General features: G+C 40.5%; 1 protein-coding gene across 1 annotated transcript in view; it reads right to left on the reverse strand.

The window, feature by feature from the left end:
* Nucleotides 1-396: 396 nt before the first annotated feature.
* LOC121399270 (serine/threonine-protein kinase 32B-like) overlaps nucleotides 397-16,335 on the reverse strand; it is a 108,285-nt gene continuing 92,346 nt past the window's right edge. The window contains exons 10-12 of the mRNA XM_041579402.1: nucleotides 7,238-7,369; nucleotides 5,522-5,586; nucleotides 397-1,074 (exon numbers count right to left, since the gene is read on the reverse strand). Coding sequence (XP_041435336.1) covers nucleotides 948-1,074; nucleotides 5,522-5,586; nucleotides 7,238-7,369 — 324 coding nt within the window. The 3' untranslated portion in view covers nucleotides 397-947. The remainder of the gene's footprint in view (nucleotides 1,075-5,521; nucleotides 5,587-7,237; nucleotides 7,370-16,335) is intronic.

Genomic DNA, 16,335 nt, shown 5'->3' on the forward strand with positions numbered 1-16,335 from the left:
CAGATATAGTTCCCTGTCGACAAGATTCCACCCTTCCAATCAATATCTAACTGAACCTTTATCTGAAAACAACCAGGAAGTTGATACAAGGGCAGTGGAACACGCTGCTACTGGGGGATATGAGTTGCCCAGCGACAAATCGACTCTTATTCGGGCGACTAATCTCCCCTAAATGCCTTCCCACTGGCTAGAATGTAAATTGCTGGTGGGGGGCACTCGGGTCATTTTGGCTTTTGAAAGACGCCCGAAGTTTCCCCGTTTGGCAACTTTGGGCGACTTCGGAAACGAATCGTTCCGAGTGGTGATTTACATTCTAGCCAGTGGGAAGGCATTTAGGGGAGATTATTCACCCGAAGAAGAGGCGATTTGTCACTGGTCGACTAATCTCCCCCAGTAGCAGTGTGTGCCACTGCCCTACAGCACTTTTAGGGTTTATTTAATATCAGGTATACCAAGTTGCTCCATTGCCTAGTAACTCATAGCAACCAATCGAATGTGGTTTCAGACTAGACTAGCAAATGTTTCCCCTTCTGACTGGTTGCTCTGCGTTATTAGAACCCCCTATATTGGAAATGTTTCTGTTACTTCATGTAACTTCCATTTTTGTGTTCGTCTAATGCCATTTTAAAGGTCAAAGCATTGTAGAATGGAACATGAAATCAACACAACCTGCATGGAAACTGAACTTGCCCAAAACAGCCTACGGATTGAAAAATTAACATTTTGACATTCAAGTCTTTTTCCAGGTCAGTGGACCTGATATTACTTATGAGCCAAATCATGGTAGCAGTGTTAGAAAAGAAATGTCCTCACAATGGGTATAAAGTCCCATCCATGAGCTGTGCTTCAACATTTTGTTGTGTGACATAGGTCCTGGTCTTGAGTAAAGGCATGCATCTCTCCCTTCCAGAAGCAATGGGACAGTTCAGATTCCAGTTCAAATACCACTAGCTACTGCAACCTTTTGTGCAGTCGTGAACCATAATGTTGTTATTTGTGGTGTGACCATCTTGGAGCTTTATATGCGGCTGATTGGAAACCTTGTTCTCTGCGTTTGATCCAGGTCCACTTTGTCTAGGAAGAAAAAAAGTGAGATTCTGGTAATCACATAACAGCAAACGAATGCATTAATGAGATAAGTTGTTGCTAATAGACTAATGGAGGAGTGTAATAAAAGTCGGTAACGGAAAACCTATTTGCAATGTGAAAATGTATGCCTTTGCATGAAATTTTTTTCCTTTGCGCCAACATAATTTAGATTTTGGCAACTCGGAAATTGTTTAGCGACCACTTCCAACTGTGGAAGATTGCAAATGTTATAGTTTGCGCCAGTGCGCAGTGTATGTAATAACATTTCTTATTGAAAACCTTTTGTTTGCTCCAAAAGTGTCAGGGGGCCTATCGGCTCCCATCGGAAGTATTCAGGACCAAGGAGGAAGCACAAGGGGTCAAAGTCCAAATTCGCGGTACAGATAGGGATCAGGAGAAATCAGAGTCAATATCCAGGCAGGAGTTCAAAGGCAGGCAGGAATTAGAGAGGTCAAAGTCCAGGCAAGGTCAGGAATCCAGGAATCAATAACAAGAGACTTAACACACACCCAGGAATGCAGCAAACAATTCTTATACTTGGGCATTGAACCGGCGACCAGGGTGTCCTTTTATTTGAATTTGGCACCGGTTTGTGACGTCTTCGCGCCGGTGTTCTGATGCCGGCGTCACAGCGACAGCGCTACCCATGTGGTAGCTATGGGCGCCGCCATTTTGGATTTGTCGGGGGGAAGGACATGCCGATTGGCGCTCGTGACCCCATCCCCCACGAGGGGTCACTGGACCACCGAGCCTTGGTTTCTGGGGAAAACTATTGTAGAATTTCCTTACCAGTTGAGGGGCATGTACATCAGAGTGTTTCTCCCAAGAGCATTCTTCAGGACCAAAGCCCTTCCACCTAATAAGGAACTGGAGAGAACCCCTGGAGAGTCTGGAGTCCAAGCTCTTTTCCGCCTTGTACTCTTCTTGACTGTCCACAGAGATAGCTGAAGGAGGAGACTGATCAGAAGAGAAGCAATTGGAAATTGCTGGTTTCACCAGGTATACATGGAACATGTTGGGAATTCGCATCTCAGGGGGAAGCTGAAGTCTGACAGCCATGGGATTAACAATCTCCACAATGGAGAATGGACCAACAAATTTTGGACCCAACTTGGGAGTAGGCACTCTTAAGCGAATGTTCCTAGTGGATAACCACACCTTGTCACCAACCTTGTATGGAGGAGAGGATCTATGTCTCCGAAAAGTCTTATGCACAAGAGCACTCTTTTCCAAACTCGATTTGGTTGCAGCCCAAATAGCAGACATTTGGGCTGCCTGAGTGGGTTGCAGAACAAACTGGATCTGGCACTGGTTCACAAAACCACGGCATGCTTGGGGATCTCCACTGTAGAGCGGAGGTGCCAGAATACGTGGACCAGCGGTGGAGGAATGTGGAGCCGCGACTGCAGCGACTGGAACTGGCTTTGGTGTTGTTGGCGTAATAATGGATAGTTTTTCCAGGATCGCCTCCAACGCTTGTCCGAAATGGGATTGCCGAGCTTCGTAAGCCTCCATGCGTGAATGCAGACCATGAAAGGCCCTGTCGAAATCAGGCTAAGCTTCCTCCATGGCCCAAGTATAACGTCAGGGGGCCTATCAGCTCCCAGCGGGCGTAGTCAGGACCAAGGAGGAAGCACAAGGGGTCAAAGTCCAAATTCACGGTACAGATAGGGATCAGGAGAAATCAGAGTCAATATCCAGGCAGAAGTTCAAAGGCAGGCAGGAATTAGAGAGGTCAAAGTCCAGGTAAGGTCAGGAATCCAGGAATCAATAAGAAGAGAATTAACACACACCCAGGAATGCAGCAAACAATTCCTATACTTGGGCATTGAACGGGCGACCAGGGTGTCCTTTTATTTGAATTTGGCGCCGGTTTGTGACGTCATTGTGCTGGCGTTCTGACGTCGGCGTCACAGCGCCAGCGCCTCTGTTACCCGCCATTTTGGATTCACCGCCGGAGGGGAAGGACGCGCCGACCGGCGCCCGTGACAAAAAGCACTTCTTTAAAATTTAAAATGCAATAATAGTCTAAGGAAGAATATTACATTGCGAAATGCAAATATTCATTTTTATTTGTGCAAATTGTTTTTCTCTTTGTGACGTTTATTACATTTCAACCGAAGACAGTTCTTGAGAACTTTATTTTAGGCCAAAAAATAAATTAGCCTTATGCGTTTAGTGCACTCAGGCACTTAATCATAGGCTGAACAAGAATAAAGTGCACAAAGGCTATGTATTAGTTTACTTTATATCCTGAAATAAAGTTCTTAGTTATTTTGCAAGCCTGTTTTTGTGGGATATGTGAGTGTCTGTTGCCTTCTGTTTGGTTGGATACCTTCACCTTGAGCTGCAGGTCTGAGGCATGTGCACCCAGACCCCACATACTACTGGTGAGATTATAAACTTATTGGCTTTGCATTACAAATTTTCCTCTCTGAATGTATCATTTATTATATTTCCCCATTAACCTTTTTATGTAGCCATTTTGTATTTTATCATGCAAAATGAAGGACTGTTCTCCTACTGTTGGTCAGTTCCTGTAATTGTGTGGTCAAAGATATAGGACCGATATTCATTCAGAAGGATGTGTGAGGCACTCCCAGGCAAATATAATCTGTAACCTTAAAGGAGAACTAAAGCTTAACCAAAGAAGCAGGTTGGAAATGTTGTACATAATGTTTTGGGCTTCTGTACCAGCCCAAAGCAATCACAGCCCTTTAGCAGTAAAGATCTGTGTCTCCAAAGATGCCCCAGTAGTTCCCCATCTTCTTTTCTGCTGATTCACTGCACATGCTCTGTGCTGCTGTCACTTACTGAGCTTAGGGACCCACTCACAATATACAGTACACATAGAATAGAAATGTCACAATATAAGGCTGATTAGTAATTAATACAGATAATTACTACATGGCAGCACAGAAACCAGTGCAATTAGCATCAGAATTTAATAATCAGCAAACCTGTAGCATCAGCTTATATTACAGGGGAAGCTCATTTTCTGCTGGATAATTAGTGACGAGCCCTAAGCTTAGCTTCTCAACAGCCAATCAGAGCCCACTGAGCATGTGAGTGTCACAGACACTTTCCAAGATGGTGACCCCCTGTGACAAGTTTGAAGTCCTGGATCATTGCTGCTATTGACAAGCTGAAACTTTAGCCTCGTGCAATAAGTTCAGTATTTAAAATATGGCATTTTTAAGTCCCAGCTTAACTTTTCTGTCCTATGAAAAAATGAACTATTCCTTGAGTGCCACATGCCATGGGTGTAACTACAGAGGAAGCAGACCCTGTGGCTGCCCAGGAGGTATAGGGGGCCCCATGAGACCCTAGTTAATGAGCAATTTCAATATGTATTGGCAAAACAGGAAAACCTGGATATGTTGGTGGCCCTAAAATTAATTTGCTATGGGGCCCAGTTACATCTAGTTACACCAACTGCTGCGTGCCAATCTCATTTGCTGAGCCAGGTTGTATAATGAGGTCCAAGTTCACTGTTCCACTATGTGTCATGGCCAGGAATAAGGTAAGCCACTGATTTATTTATATTAAAATAAGGGGGTAATTTCCTGTCTGGGAGAGTTTCTGGTAAGTTCATGGTGTATTCATGTCCCTTTTGGAAGGGAGCTCAGGGTATCAGAATTATTGCTTTTCCTCTGCTGCTGTACTAAACCCAGGCATGCACACATTTGTTAGCTACATTCCCGCTATTACAATTTCAGCTCTGAGCACAGTGGATTGTTACTGAATAAGAGAAAACAAAGCCTTAAAGGGCATGTAAAGTCTAAAATAGAATAAGGCTAGAAATGCTGTATTTTGTATACTAAATATAAACATGAACTTACTGCACCACAAGCCTAATCAAACAAATAATTTATGCTTTCAAAGTTGGCTACAGGGGGTCACCATCTTGTAACTTTGTTATACATCTTTGCAAGACTAAGACTGTGCACATGCTCAGTGTGGTATGGGCTGCTTAGGGATCGTCATAAACAAAGCTGCTTGAGTTCTGCATGGCTGGGAAGTAAGGCGGGGGCTCCCCCTGCTGTTCATAAGTATGATTGTTTCCCTGCTCAGCAGTTAGGGACCATCTGACAATTCCTATTCACAGCAGTAAATGAAGGGAGAATGTCACTATATACAGTCAGGTTTCTTATAAAAACGGTACGCATTTTTTAATTAAAGTATATTGGAGATAGGTTTCTTTTTCATTAAAGAAAGTAAAAATGGCATTTTATTTTTTTGCCTTTACATGCCCTTTAAATCAATAAATAGCCTCAAACCAAGAGCGCTATTCTGTGCCTGCCAGCTCAGGCCTTTTGCACCTGTTGTCACAATCATTAATCATCTTCCGTAAGTGCTAATAATTTGTATCCAATGACTCCGGAGCAATTTCCCTGGGAATCTGGTATATGCGTCTGATAAATTCACTCACTTCTCTCTGTTGAATATGATGAATTCTTTCCGCACTGATTCCAAGCACTGCTGCAGGTGACCATTCTGGAAGGAAATGGGAAAGATCGATCATGAAACTGTCTCACAAACTGGCCAATTAATGGCAAGCAATCAGAATCTTGTTTGCTGGTATTAGCAGCACATTAACAAATACATTTCTCAAAACCATTTGGTCAGGATTGTAGTGAGGATTGTTAACGCAAAACCTATAAATGAATGTAACTATGGTTCTATATTGCCAGGGCACAAATGAAACTAAAAGGGCCCCCCAATCATAAAATAATAATACAAATTCATTCTTCCCCCCCAATAATTGGGAAAGTTGCAAGCATATTGTCTGGAACCGTTTTAGACTTACTATGTTCCTTTATCCCCTTCGCCACCGGTGAATAAATTCGCAAATTTGCAGCGAATATTCACCGGCGTCAAATTTTTGATGACGGCGACAATTAGGACGCCGGCGACAATTAATTTGCATCAAATGTCGCCGGTGCCAAAATTGTCGCCGGTGCCTATTTAGAGACCACAAATTGTAGCCGGCATGATTTTTTAGCCCGCTGGAAATTCGGGAATTTCGTGGTGAAACGGGACAATTTTCATGATAAACTCAAACTCAAATTTTTTGAGGTTCAAAAGATATCCATATTTTTAAGAACATCGTTCAAACGTTTTTTTTTTTTCATACTTTTTATATACGGATATTTTAATAACTTTCATGGCATTCCGGAAAAATGTAGTTTCAAAAACCGCTAAAACCGCTAAAATTCGATAAATAGGCCTCCACACATATAATTAGCTGAAATGACCAGCAGGTTGTGCTGTTGTTTCAAAAAGATTATATTAGCAGTGTTAAACTGCTAATATCTTGAAAACTAGACAAATAATGTAAAATGCAATAACGTTCAAAAGTGCACACAAAGCAATTTTACATTTATTTTTTTGGTGCAGTAAGATTTCCTTTAATATCAGATGACAGGATTATAGGAGCAAGTGTGGGGGCATTATGAAAGGATATGTAAACCTTTAAGATAAGTGAATATAACATTGGTGAGGGTGTTATTCTAAAAACTTTTTCTATTTACATTCATTAATTTTTTTATTCCAAGTTATTAAAGGATACCTTTACTGTTAATATAAAGAAAGAAAGAAAGAAAGAAAGAAAGAAAGAAAGAAAGAAAGAAAGAAAGAAAGAAAGAAAGAAAGAAAGAAAGAAAGAAAGAAAGAAAGAGACTGCTCTGGTTTTCTTCTGCTTGGGAAACAATTAAAACCTTTCTTAAATCTTTCTTTCTCCTGAGAACTTCCTTGACTACTTGGTGGTCAGAAACTGACCAGCAGGTGGCTCTGTTGTAACAAAATTCATTCATATTAACAGTACATGTAACCCTTAATATAGATCCTTAATAATAACCCCCCAATATAGATCCTGGAACTAATTTTGCCATATGATTAGAAGTAAGATATATCCAAAGTTATTTCCTGATTGGCTGCTCTGTGCATGATTTAAATGGCCTGTCCGTATGCTGAGAAAATGTCCAACATGCACTGGTCTTGGTTGGCCCAATATTAACTCTGGTCTCTGTAGCCTACAATATTAACTCTTTAAATCTGCCCTTTGTGCCGCAGTCCTAAGGCTCTGGGAGTAAACTGAAGACCATTGATGACTTTATTGAGAATTACACTGTGCAAATGTACTTACCAAAGGGCAATAGTCTTTGGCTGCCTCCTTTGATTTATATTTGGCGAGCCTCTTCTTCTTTTTGTGCAGCGGTTTTGACTCCAAAATCATTTCTTCCAACTCAAATGTTGGATCACAGTTCAGTCTTCCTTTCTGCCATGGAATAAACACAAGAACCTTAACCCAACGCAAATCAGCAATAAAATGTAGTCACCATGTAGTTTTCATAGGATTTTTTAAATGGATTTTAAAATGTACCAGGATGTTTCCAGAATTTTTTTAGGATTTATTCAAATGGCACACACAAACTCCAAAATGAACATGAAATCCAGTTACTGATGACACAGTAAAACTTAAAAATATATATGCGTATAGCATTTGGGAATATTGGGGGGTGAAAAGCAATTTTGAGGACAATTTTTTTCCCCCAAGAATTAGAACATTGTAGGTGCAAAGAGCATGGTTTGTTCCGCAATTGCTCTGCAACTGGTGCCGCTGCATTTGTTTTGCTATAATTCATGTGATTGTACACTCATGTCACCGCAAATAGGACATTGTTGTGTTGAACATTTTCAAAGTCCATCTGGAGTTATTTTTGGTTTTTGGTGTGCGAATGACTTGTACAGTTTTTCCTTTTGGCGCAACTGTGATTGACACAGGGCGTGAGAACCCTGGGGCTACTGCCTGGTCAGGAGGTGATGGAGTTCCAGGTCTTCCCCAGCATCAACATCCAGATTTAGAATGAATGGGCCCAGTGTCGCAATATGGAGGAATGTTTTAGCCACCCTGACCATGTAACTTGTGTGGGTTAGGGAGTGTCATTATGAGAGCACAGCAAGCTCTGGATGCAAGTGCTTACTGAAAGGGCTGTATTTACCATATAGGCACCCCAGATCCTAGTTCACAGCTGTAACGGGACAGTGACACCATCAGAATTCACAGGGTCCTATACAACAACATTTTCTGAGCCCCCCCTACAAGTAATAAAAACAACATTGGTGGTGTGGCCCCCCCTACAAGTTAAAAAAACCCATTGGTGGCCAGGGAACAAGGGAAAAAACCTTTGTGGCCAAGTTAAAAAAAAACATTTGTGGCCAGGTCCCCCTCCAAGTTAAAAAAAACAGCTGCCAGGGCTCCCCAAGTTAAAAAAAAAAAAACATCAGCTGCCAGGACCTCCTAAGGTAAAAAAAAAAAACATCAGCGGCCAGGGCACAGAAGTTAAAAAAAAATGAGTGACCAAAGGTTTAAAAAAAATGGTGTTCTGCATGCCTACCTCTTCCATCATGAACTCTGGTGGCAGAAGTGTGGGAGGAGTATGGGGTGCAGGTTGGGGTGAAGTTAAAAGCATGCATGTTAAATTGTGACGTCACTTCTACCAATGTCACATGCAAAGAGGTCCAGAATACCCAGAATACATTCCTGCTTACTGAAAGTGTTCCCACTACTGCTTTAACACTTATGTCCTGAGTTTTTATGAATGATTCCTACATGCTCAATATGTGTGTAATGGAATTTACAAAAATTTTCATCCCTAGAACAGTCTGAACAGAATCCCTGAGGCAAGGTTTCTGTGTGAGTGGGGTCACTGTCAGAAATCATGGGGCCTCCAACTACCTATTTGACAGGGCCCAACCCAACGGGCCTGGTTTGTTAGTCATCTACTTGGGCACTGCCAACTAAATAAAACGGAGTCCCAATTTCAAAATAATTCCCCAAAGAAAGTTCCAAACCCCCCCTTTGCTCTGATTGAGTTATTTATCACAAATGTCCATGACATCAAACCACATACTGTATATGTTTTTGTACAGTGGCAGATGGAGAGAAGTTAGAGCTAATTAACTTTTTTTCAGATTTTAAAGAATCAAACTCCATCTGTAAATTTATGGGTTGATTTTATGCATATTTATTTTGGGGAAACTTCCTGTACATATAAACAGTACATCATTAACTACCAAACCCCCTTATAACCACATATTAATATTAGAGAACTTAGGGCTCAATAATTGAGGAGATGTTTGAAGCCTATTTGTTGTTGCACTTTTGTTTGGCTGCATCTTTGTGGCACTGGAGCACTTTACCAGATGTCTCCAAATACTGATGTTCAATAAAAGCAGCAAATGTTGAAACAAACTGGTTTCCTACTCCAATTAATGGAAAATCTTCTGCTTGTAAAATGCTTCATGGTGCTAATGTCAGTGACAGTAACAGTAAAATAGCAGTTGGAACTTGGACCCTATAGTCATAAGGACGAATTTGTTCATTTCTACTGACATGAAACCTATGTCTTACTATTCAGAATTGATTACTGTTGCCTTTGGCTCTTCGCACCCAGTGTCCATTTGACTTTGTAGAAGGAATTAAAAAATTTTAATTGCTTGATCATTCTGCAGCTGCCACTTTAAAGGGCATGTAAAGTCTAAAATAGAATAAGGCTAGAAATGTTGTATTTTGTATACTAAATATAAACATGAACTTACTGCACCACAAGCCTAATCAAACCAATAATTTATGCTTTCAAAGTTGGCTACAGGGGGTCACCATCTTGTAACTTTGTTATACATCTTTGCAAGACTAAGACTGTGCACATGCTCAGTGTGGTCTGGGCTGCTTAGGGATCATCATAAACAAAGCTGCTTGAGTTCTGCATGGCTGGGAAGTAAGGCGGGGGCTCCCCCTGCTGTTCATAAGTATGATTGTTTCCCTGCTCAGCAGTTAGGGACCGTCTGACAATTCCTATCCACAGCAGTAAATGAAGGGAGAATCTCACTGCATACAGTCAGGTTTCTTATAAAAACGGTACACATGTTTTAATTAAAGTATATTGGAGATAGGTTTCTTTTTCATTAAAGAAAGTAAAAATGGGATTTTATTTTTTTGCCTTTACATGCCCTTTAATGTCCGCAGTGCATCGATCTGTCATTCACAGAATGGTTCTTGCCTTGCTATACTATATTTAGGGTACAATTCATTTGGGAGAATGAAGCAGCAGCACATTCAAAAATATTGCTGACGATGACGAATAGTTTGTGTTCTATAAAATGTCCAGGTGTCAGAATGTTGTTACCTAAATTGTAACCATAATTACATTTCTGAACATTTTATAGGAGTCAAGTCCCTTTGCTCTAAAAACTAATTTTAAATCCTTTATGAGCCTTTGTGCTGCAGACGATCTGTTAAGAGAATCCAAAGGAAAGCCAGTTATTCTTAAAGTGGAAGGATATATATTCATGAAGCTGGGTCCTCTTCCTTTTTCAGAAATAAATAAATACAAGACGGCTGCACTTTATGACTTTATTTACTGGGATTGTAGCTATCTGGTCACAGCGGTCATGGATCTATTGTGAAACTCACTAGCATTGTTAACAATAGTCTCTCTCTCTCTAGGTATGTTGGTGAAATGACTCTTCCTATCAGAAGTGATGGGCGAATTTGTCCTGTTTCGCTTCACTGAAAAATTTGTGAATTTCCAGTGAAATTTGTCAAAGAGCGTCTAAATAATGTTGATGCGCAATGGTTTTGACATGAGCAACTTTTCCGATGCGCAAAATTTTTTTGATGCCGGCGAATTTTCACGGCAGTTTTGTTAATTTGTGCCTAGCAAATGTATTCAACCATCACTACCTATCTGTAAAAATAAATAAAAATAAATCAGAAAAAGTAGAACCCCATACCTATTTTGCTTTCACACTGGCCAAAACAGTTTGAAATAGTGTAGCAGTAAAGGTTTTAGGCAATAACATGGGCACCTTATGAGCAGCCCCCACAAAGATCATCCCTAGTGATGGGTGACCTGTTTTGCTTTGCCAAAAATTTGTGAAAAATTTGCCGAATGCATTGAAGTCTATGGTCCCACCGACACCCCAGCACATAAACACCCACAAGTGTGAGTGTTTATGGGTGCAATACAGGCCAGCTCTAGCTCTAGGTGGGTTAAGTACAATTTAGGTCAGTTTTGTTGTCCCAAAATTGACGTAGGCTTTTCCAAGTTGGCATGGCATATCATCTTGACATAATTATAATAGTGTACTGTTGCCATGCAGTGGTAAAACTAGTGTTTGCTTTAGAAACACTGCTATACAGCATCGGAATTCACCGGGCTGACACATTAGGGGCCTGCAAACCCCCAGGCCAAACTTCCCACTCCACCAACCTCAAGCATTTGTTGCATGCCATGGGCCTCCACCGCCACCCTAACAGGCCCATGCCACCACCCCCACACGACCTTGCTGCTAGAGTTTTTATAGTATATTAACAAGCTGTGTAGTCATGGAGGCAGCCATTCAAAGGAGAAAAGGCTCAGTTACATAGCTGATAAGCTCTGTAGAATATAATGGTGTTCTTGAGAGCTTATTTTTTTCTGCCATTTAAAGGGGACCCGTTGCCCAAAAAAATTATTCCAAATACTAATTTATCATGTTAGTTAAGCAAAATGAACTTTAATTACTCTATTTAAATTATTTGAATCTTGTTTCCATCAGTCTGGGACTTCATAATTACAGCAAGTAGGCAGGAGCCATATTGTGGACACTGTTATTAGGGCAAGCTTTGTATCATCTCAGAATCTTGTTTGTGCACCAGAATGGGGGACCCGATGTCCATCCCCATGCCCTGGCTACACAATTAAATGATTAAGAGAACTGGGCGAATGTGGTGAAGGCAGTGACATCTAGGAAGTGCTGAATGGAAAGTGAAAGTAATTGTCTGCCCCGCCTCTATGCCTGAGGTATAGAGAGGGGCAGGCAATATTTGATTGACAGCTGGTATTTTTAAATGAGCTTACAACAGCTACGAATGCTTTAATAAAAAAGAAATTGGATTTCATACTTAATTTGAAAAGGACTTTTATTATACAGATTTTTATGCCTGGGTGACAGGTCCACATTAACCTGTGCTTATTGGCCCTAAACTACAGTAGTGTTTCTGAAGCAAACAGATTTGTTTTACCAGTGCAGGGCAACAGTATATTATAATTACTCAAACACTTTAATTTTTTTGGCGTCTGGGTGAATCTAAATCTCATATAGCACATCCAAGGAACGGAAAAGTCCACAAAGTCTAATTTGTAAAATGTAGTAATGAATGTACTAGGGATGCACCGAATCCACTATTTTGAATTCGTCCAAACCCCTGAATCATTAACGAAAGTTTGGGCGAATACCGAGCCAATTCCGAATATGCAAATTAGGATTCGGTTCGGCTGGGCAGAAAGATTCGGCCGAATCCGAATCCTGCTGAAAAAGGCCGAATCCTGGTCGAATCCCGAACTGAATCCTGGATTCGGTGCAACCCTAGAATGTACTCAGGACTGAACTAAAACTAAAAATAATTGTTGCAGGAATAGTCTTGTACATAAGCCTCCAGAAAATCACGTGGATAGAAATGTTAAAATTGCAGCATTTGATTAAAAAAATACACCACAGCAAAACAACTATAGCAATCTGATAACAACCAGATAGTGTTGAGGACTGTAATGGTTTTATAATCACCATGAACAGAGAAAGTGAAACGTGATTATGAACACACACCTTAATCAGCGGGTAATTAATTGCTTGGCTGCACATCATCTGCTTGTGCCACATGAAGGGGGAAAAGCTTCTGCTACAATTTAATCATATCTTAAATGGAGAGTGTGATGTCAGCAGTAAGAAGGAAACAAGAAAGACTAAACAGTGTATATAATCACTACTATAATGGATACTTTAACGGAAATTTAATTAATGTAAAATTGCTTTTCTGAACACTTTTGTTGTTTAAAGTATTTGTACAGATTTTTTAGCAGTTTTTACATGCAAACAAAAGTGCCATGTGCTCTTCATTTTGGACAGCTTGTTACAGGCAGCAGAAAATTTAATTTGTGGGCAGAGGAAAGTGTTGTGATGTTGCTCAGGAAATGAAGTTAGTGAGCAGAGAAGAGTCTTCAGACATTTCTAGGCAGAACAGCATCACAAGACTTCCATCTGTTGACTAAATTTTCTGCCGACTGTAGCCAGTTGGCCAAACTGTATAGCAGGTGGTACTTTGAAATTCATTATATTAACAGTCTAATAACTGGTAATATCTTGAAAACAAAGAAAGAAATTAATTAGACTCTGAGTTGGGATAAGAGAACTCTGAAGTAACAAACTTTCAGTTCTCCTTTTAATCACAGATCCCAATATTCAGATAACCTACAGTATATTGTGCTAATCAGGGGTGAAATGAATACACTTACGTTTCACAACATTGTTATAACGTAGAGATCTTATTGTCTCTGGTGTATAAATGTATTGAAATATAAGAAAATATTTTGTTCATTAACTAATTGCTCTTTACTAGGAATGCGCCTGCATGTGTTTCTTGGTTTCCTTTTTAATTCCACAAAGTTGTTTCCTACATCGATCTCAGCTGTTGCTAATACAGTTCCTATTGATCTGAAACTTGCGAGTACAGTGGTTCAATCTATTGCCAATTATCAGGGTCAGGGTTTGTGTTGTCTGCTACTTTAATTCATGACTGTGGGCTTTTTTGTTCCTGTTTAATTTTAGCCATGAGTTCTTCCCTTAACAGTTTATATGGTAAAAGCATGGATGAATATATAGACCAATGTACCCCAAAATATCTCAGATAAGCTGTCTATGGATACTTATCACTCACATCTATCACTTGTACCAACCAAAGATTTGTTAATATAATATGATCTATTTAAGGGGTGGTTCACCTCTACGTTATCTAGTGTGTTATAGGATGGCTAATTTTGAGCAACTTTTCAATTGGTCATCATTATTTTATTTTTTTTATAGTTTTTCTAATTATTTGCCGCCTTCTTCTGACTCTTTCCAGCTTTCAAATGGGGGTCACTGACCCAATCTAAAAAAATCTTTTCGGCTACAAATGTATTGCTATTGCTGCTTTTTATTACTCATCTTTCTATTCAGGCCTGATTTATAGTTTATATTAAATACATCTTATATAATCATAACTGTGACTCATTTGCTGATGGCCTGGGTAAAATGTTTAGCATGTATTAATGTCTCTGTTTCATCTTTTTGCAGTAAAATTTCAGAGTGATCGATCTATTGTTGACAAGATCCGATGCTCCTTTTTGCTCTCTAAGAAGTGGCACTTTGTCAGGGTCAGACTGGGACGGCTGAACACCGGGAAAAAAACCCAGTGGGTCCCAGCCTAGACCTGCTCCCCCAGAAAAGAAAGTTAATGCTGCAACGCATCTTCCTAGTGTTGCGTGTTATGCGGTCGTGTGCACACAGCGCATTCGCAGAGACTGCCCAGAACGAAAGTTAGCGACACGTGTCTTCACGCGTTTTTTTTTTCTTAGTTATTAAAGTTTTGTTAATGAAGGTGAATTGCCCTTTAAGCTATGAGTCTAACGTCTCCCAAGAGACCTGTTATCTTTTATTGTTACGATTACTTATTTGCTTATTTAAAAATTGTTACAAAAGTATCTTATCTGCAGCTGTGGCTGTTCTTGGCTCTCTGCCAAATGCCAATTAAGTTAGAAACTTTGTTTCTTTTTCTGCCTGTTCAGTGCAGAGAAAATCGGGACTTTCCAGTACAAACGAGGGACTGCGGGTTGAGTTGTCAAAAGAGGGACTGTCCCTCTAAAAATGGGACAATTGGGAGGTCTGCCCCCAGTCCGACCTTGCACTTTGGGACTGTATATTGTGGGTATTACAGGATATAAAATGAGAAGAATAATTTGCTGTGGTTAGCTGTATATACATCCTGAGGGATACAGATCAATACGTATTGCTTCAAGCCTAATTAAATTGCTCTTGTGTATCTAATGCAGCTGTTCAGGCAATTTTATTTCATGGAAACAAGGATTAAGGGCTCTTACACATGAGCGTTTTTACCTGCGTTTTTACCTGCGCTCCCCTGCGTTCCGTTTTTCGGCGTTCAGCCGCAGGGGAGCGCAGGAATAGACGCATTTAATTATTTCAAATGGGGCTGTACTCACACAGGCGCATGTAGGCGCCGAACGCAGGAATAATGCAGCATGTTGCGTCTCAACCTGCGTTCGGCGCCTACATGCGCCTGTGTGAGTACAGCCCCATTTGAAATAATTAAATGCGTCTATTCCTGCGCTCCCCTGCGGCTGAATGCCGAAAAACGGAACGCAGGGGAGTGCAGGTAAAAACGCTCATGTGTAAGAGCCCTAAAGTGATAGAACCACCACTAAACAAGCTGAGTCAGTGGATTCTTACAGAATATTGGGGTCACTGATAGTGATGGGCGAATCAGACCTGTTTTGCCGAAAACGGGATGACAAATTGTTTTTGACCCAAAACTATTTTTTTCACCCATTGGAGTCTATGGGCGTCTTTTTTTGGCCTTTTCTAGTAGACTCACTAATAAGCCTCCAATAAGGATTAATTATCTCTTAGATAGGTTCATGTACAAGGTACTGTTTTTTATTACACATATGGGACCCGTTATCCAGAATGCTCGAGACCTGGAGTTTTCAGGATATCGGATCTTTCTGTAATTTGGAACTTCATATTTTAAGTCTACTAGAAAATCATGTAAACATTAAATAACTTGGTTTTTAATCCAATAAGGATTAATTATATCTTAGTTTGGATCAAGTATCAGGTACTGATTTGTTATTACAGAGAAAAAGGAAATCATATTGCATTGCATGGTCCTCTTATATATTTATGGATAGTGATAGGCGAATTTGCGCCGTTTCGCTTCGCCGAAAAATTAGCGAATTTCTCGTGAAAATCAAAAAAAATTTCGGCGCCGGCATCAATTTTTTTCCGAATTTTTTTTGACGCTGGCGAATCGCGCAAATTCGCCGCGAATTTGCTCCTGCCGAATAAATTCGCCCATCACTATTTATGGATATTGATCATATTCCCATTTTGTATATATTAGGGATGCACCGAATCCAGGATTCGGTTCGGGATTCGGCCAGGATTCGGCCTTTTTCAGCAGGATTCGGATTCGGCCGAATCCTTCTCTCCGGCCGAACCGAATCCGAATCCTAATTTGCATATGCAAATTAGGGGTGGGGAGGGAAATTGCGTGACTTTTTGTCAGGAAGTAAAAAATGTTTTCCCCTTCCCACCCCTAATTGCATATGCAAATTAGGGTTCGGATTCGGTTCGGTATTTGGCCGA

The sequence above is a fragment of the Xenopus laevis genome, chromosome 1S, assembly GCF_017654675.1.
Source record: "Xenopus laevis strain J_2021 chromosome 1S, Xenopus_laevis_v10.1, whole genome shotgun sequence".
NCBI classification, from domain to species: Eukaryota; Metazoa; Chordata; class Amphibia; order Anura; family Pipidae; genus Xenopus; species Xenopus laevis.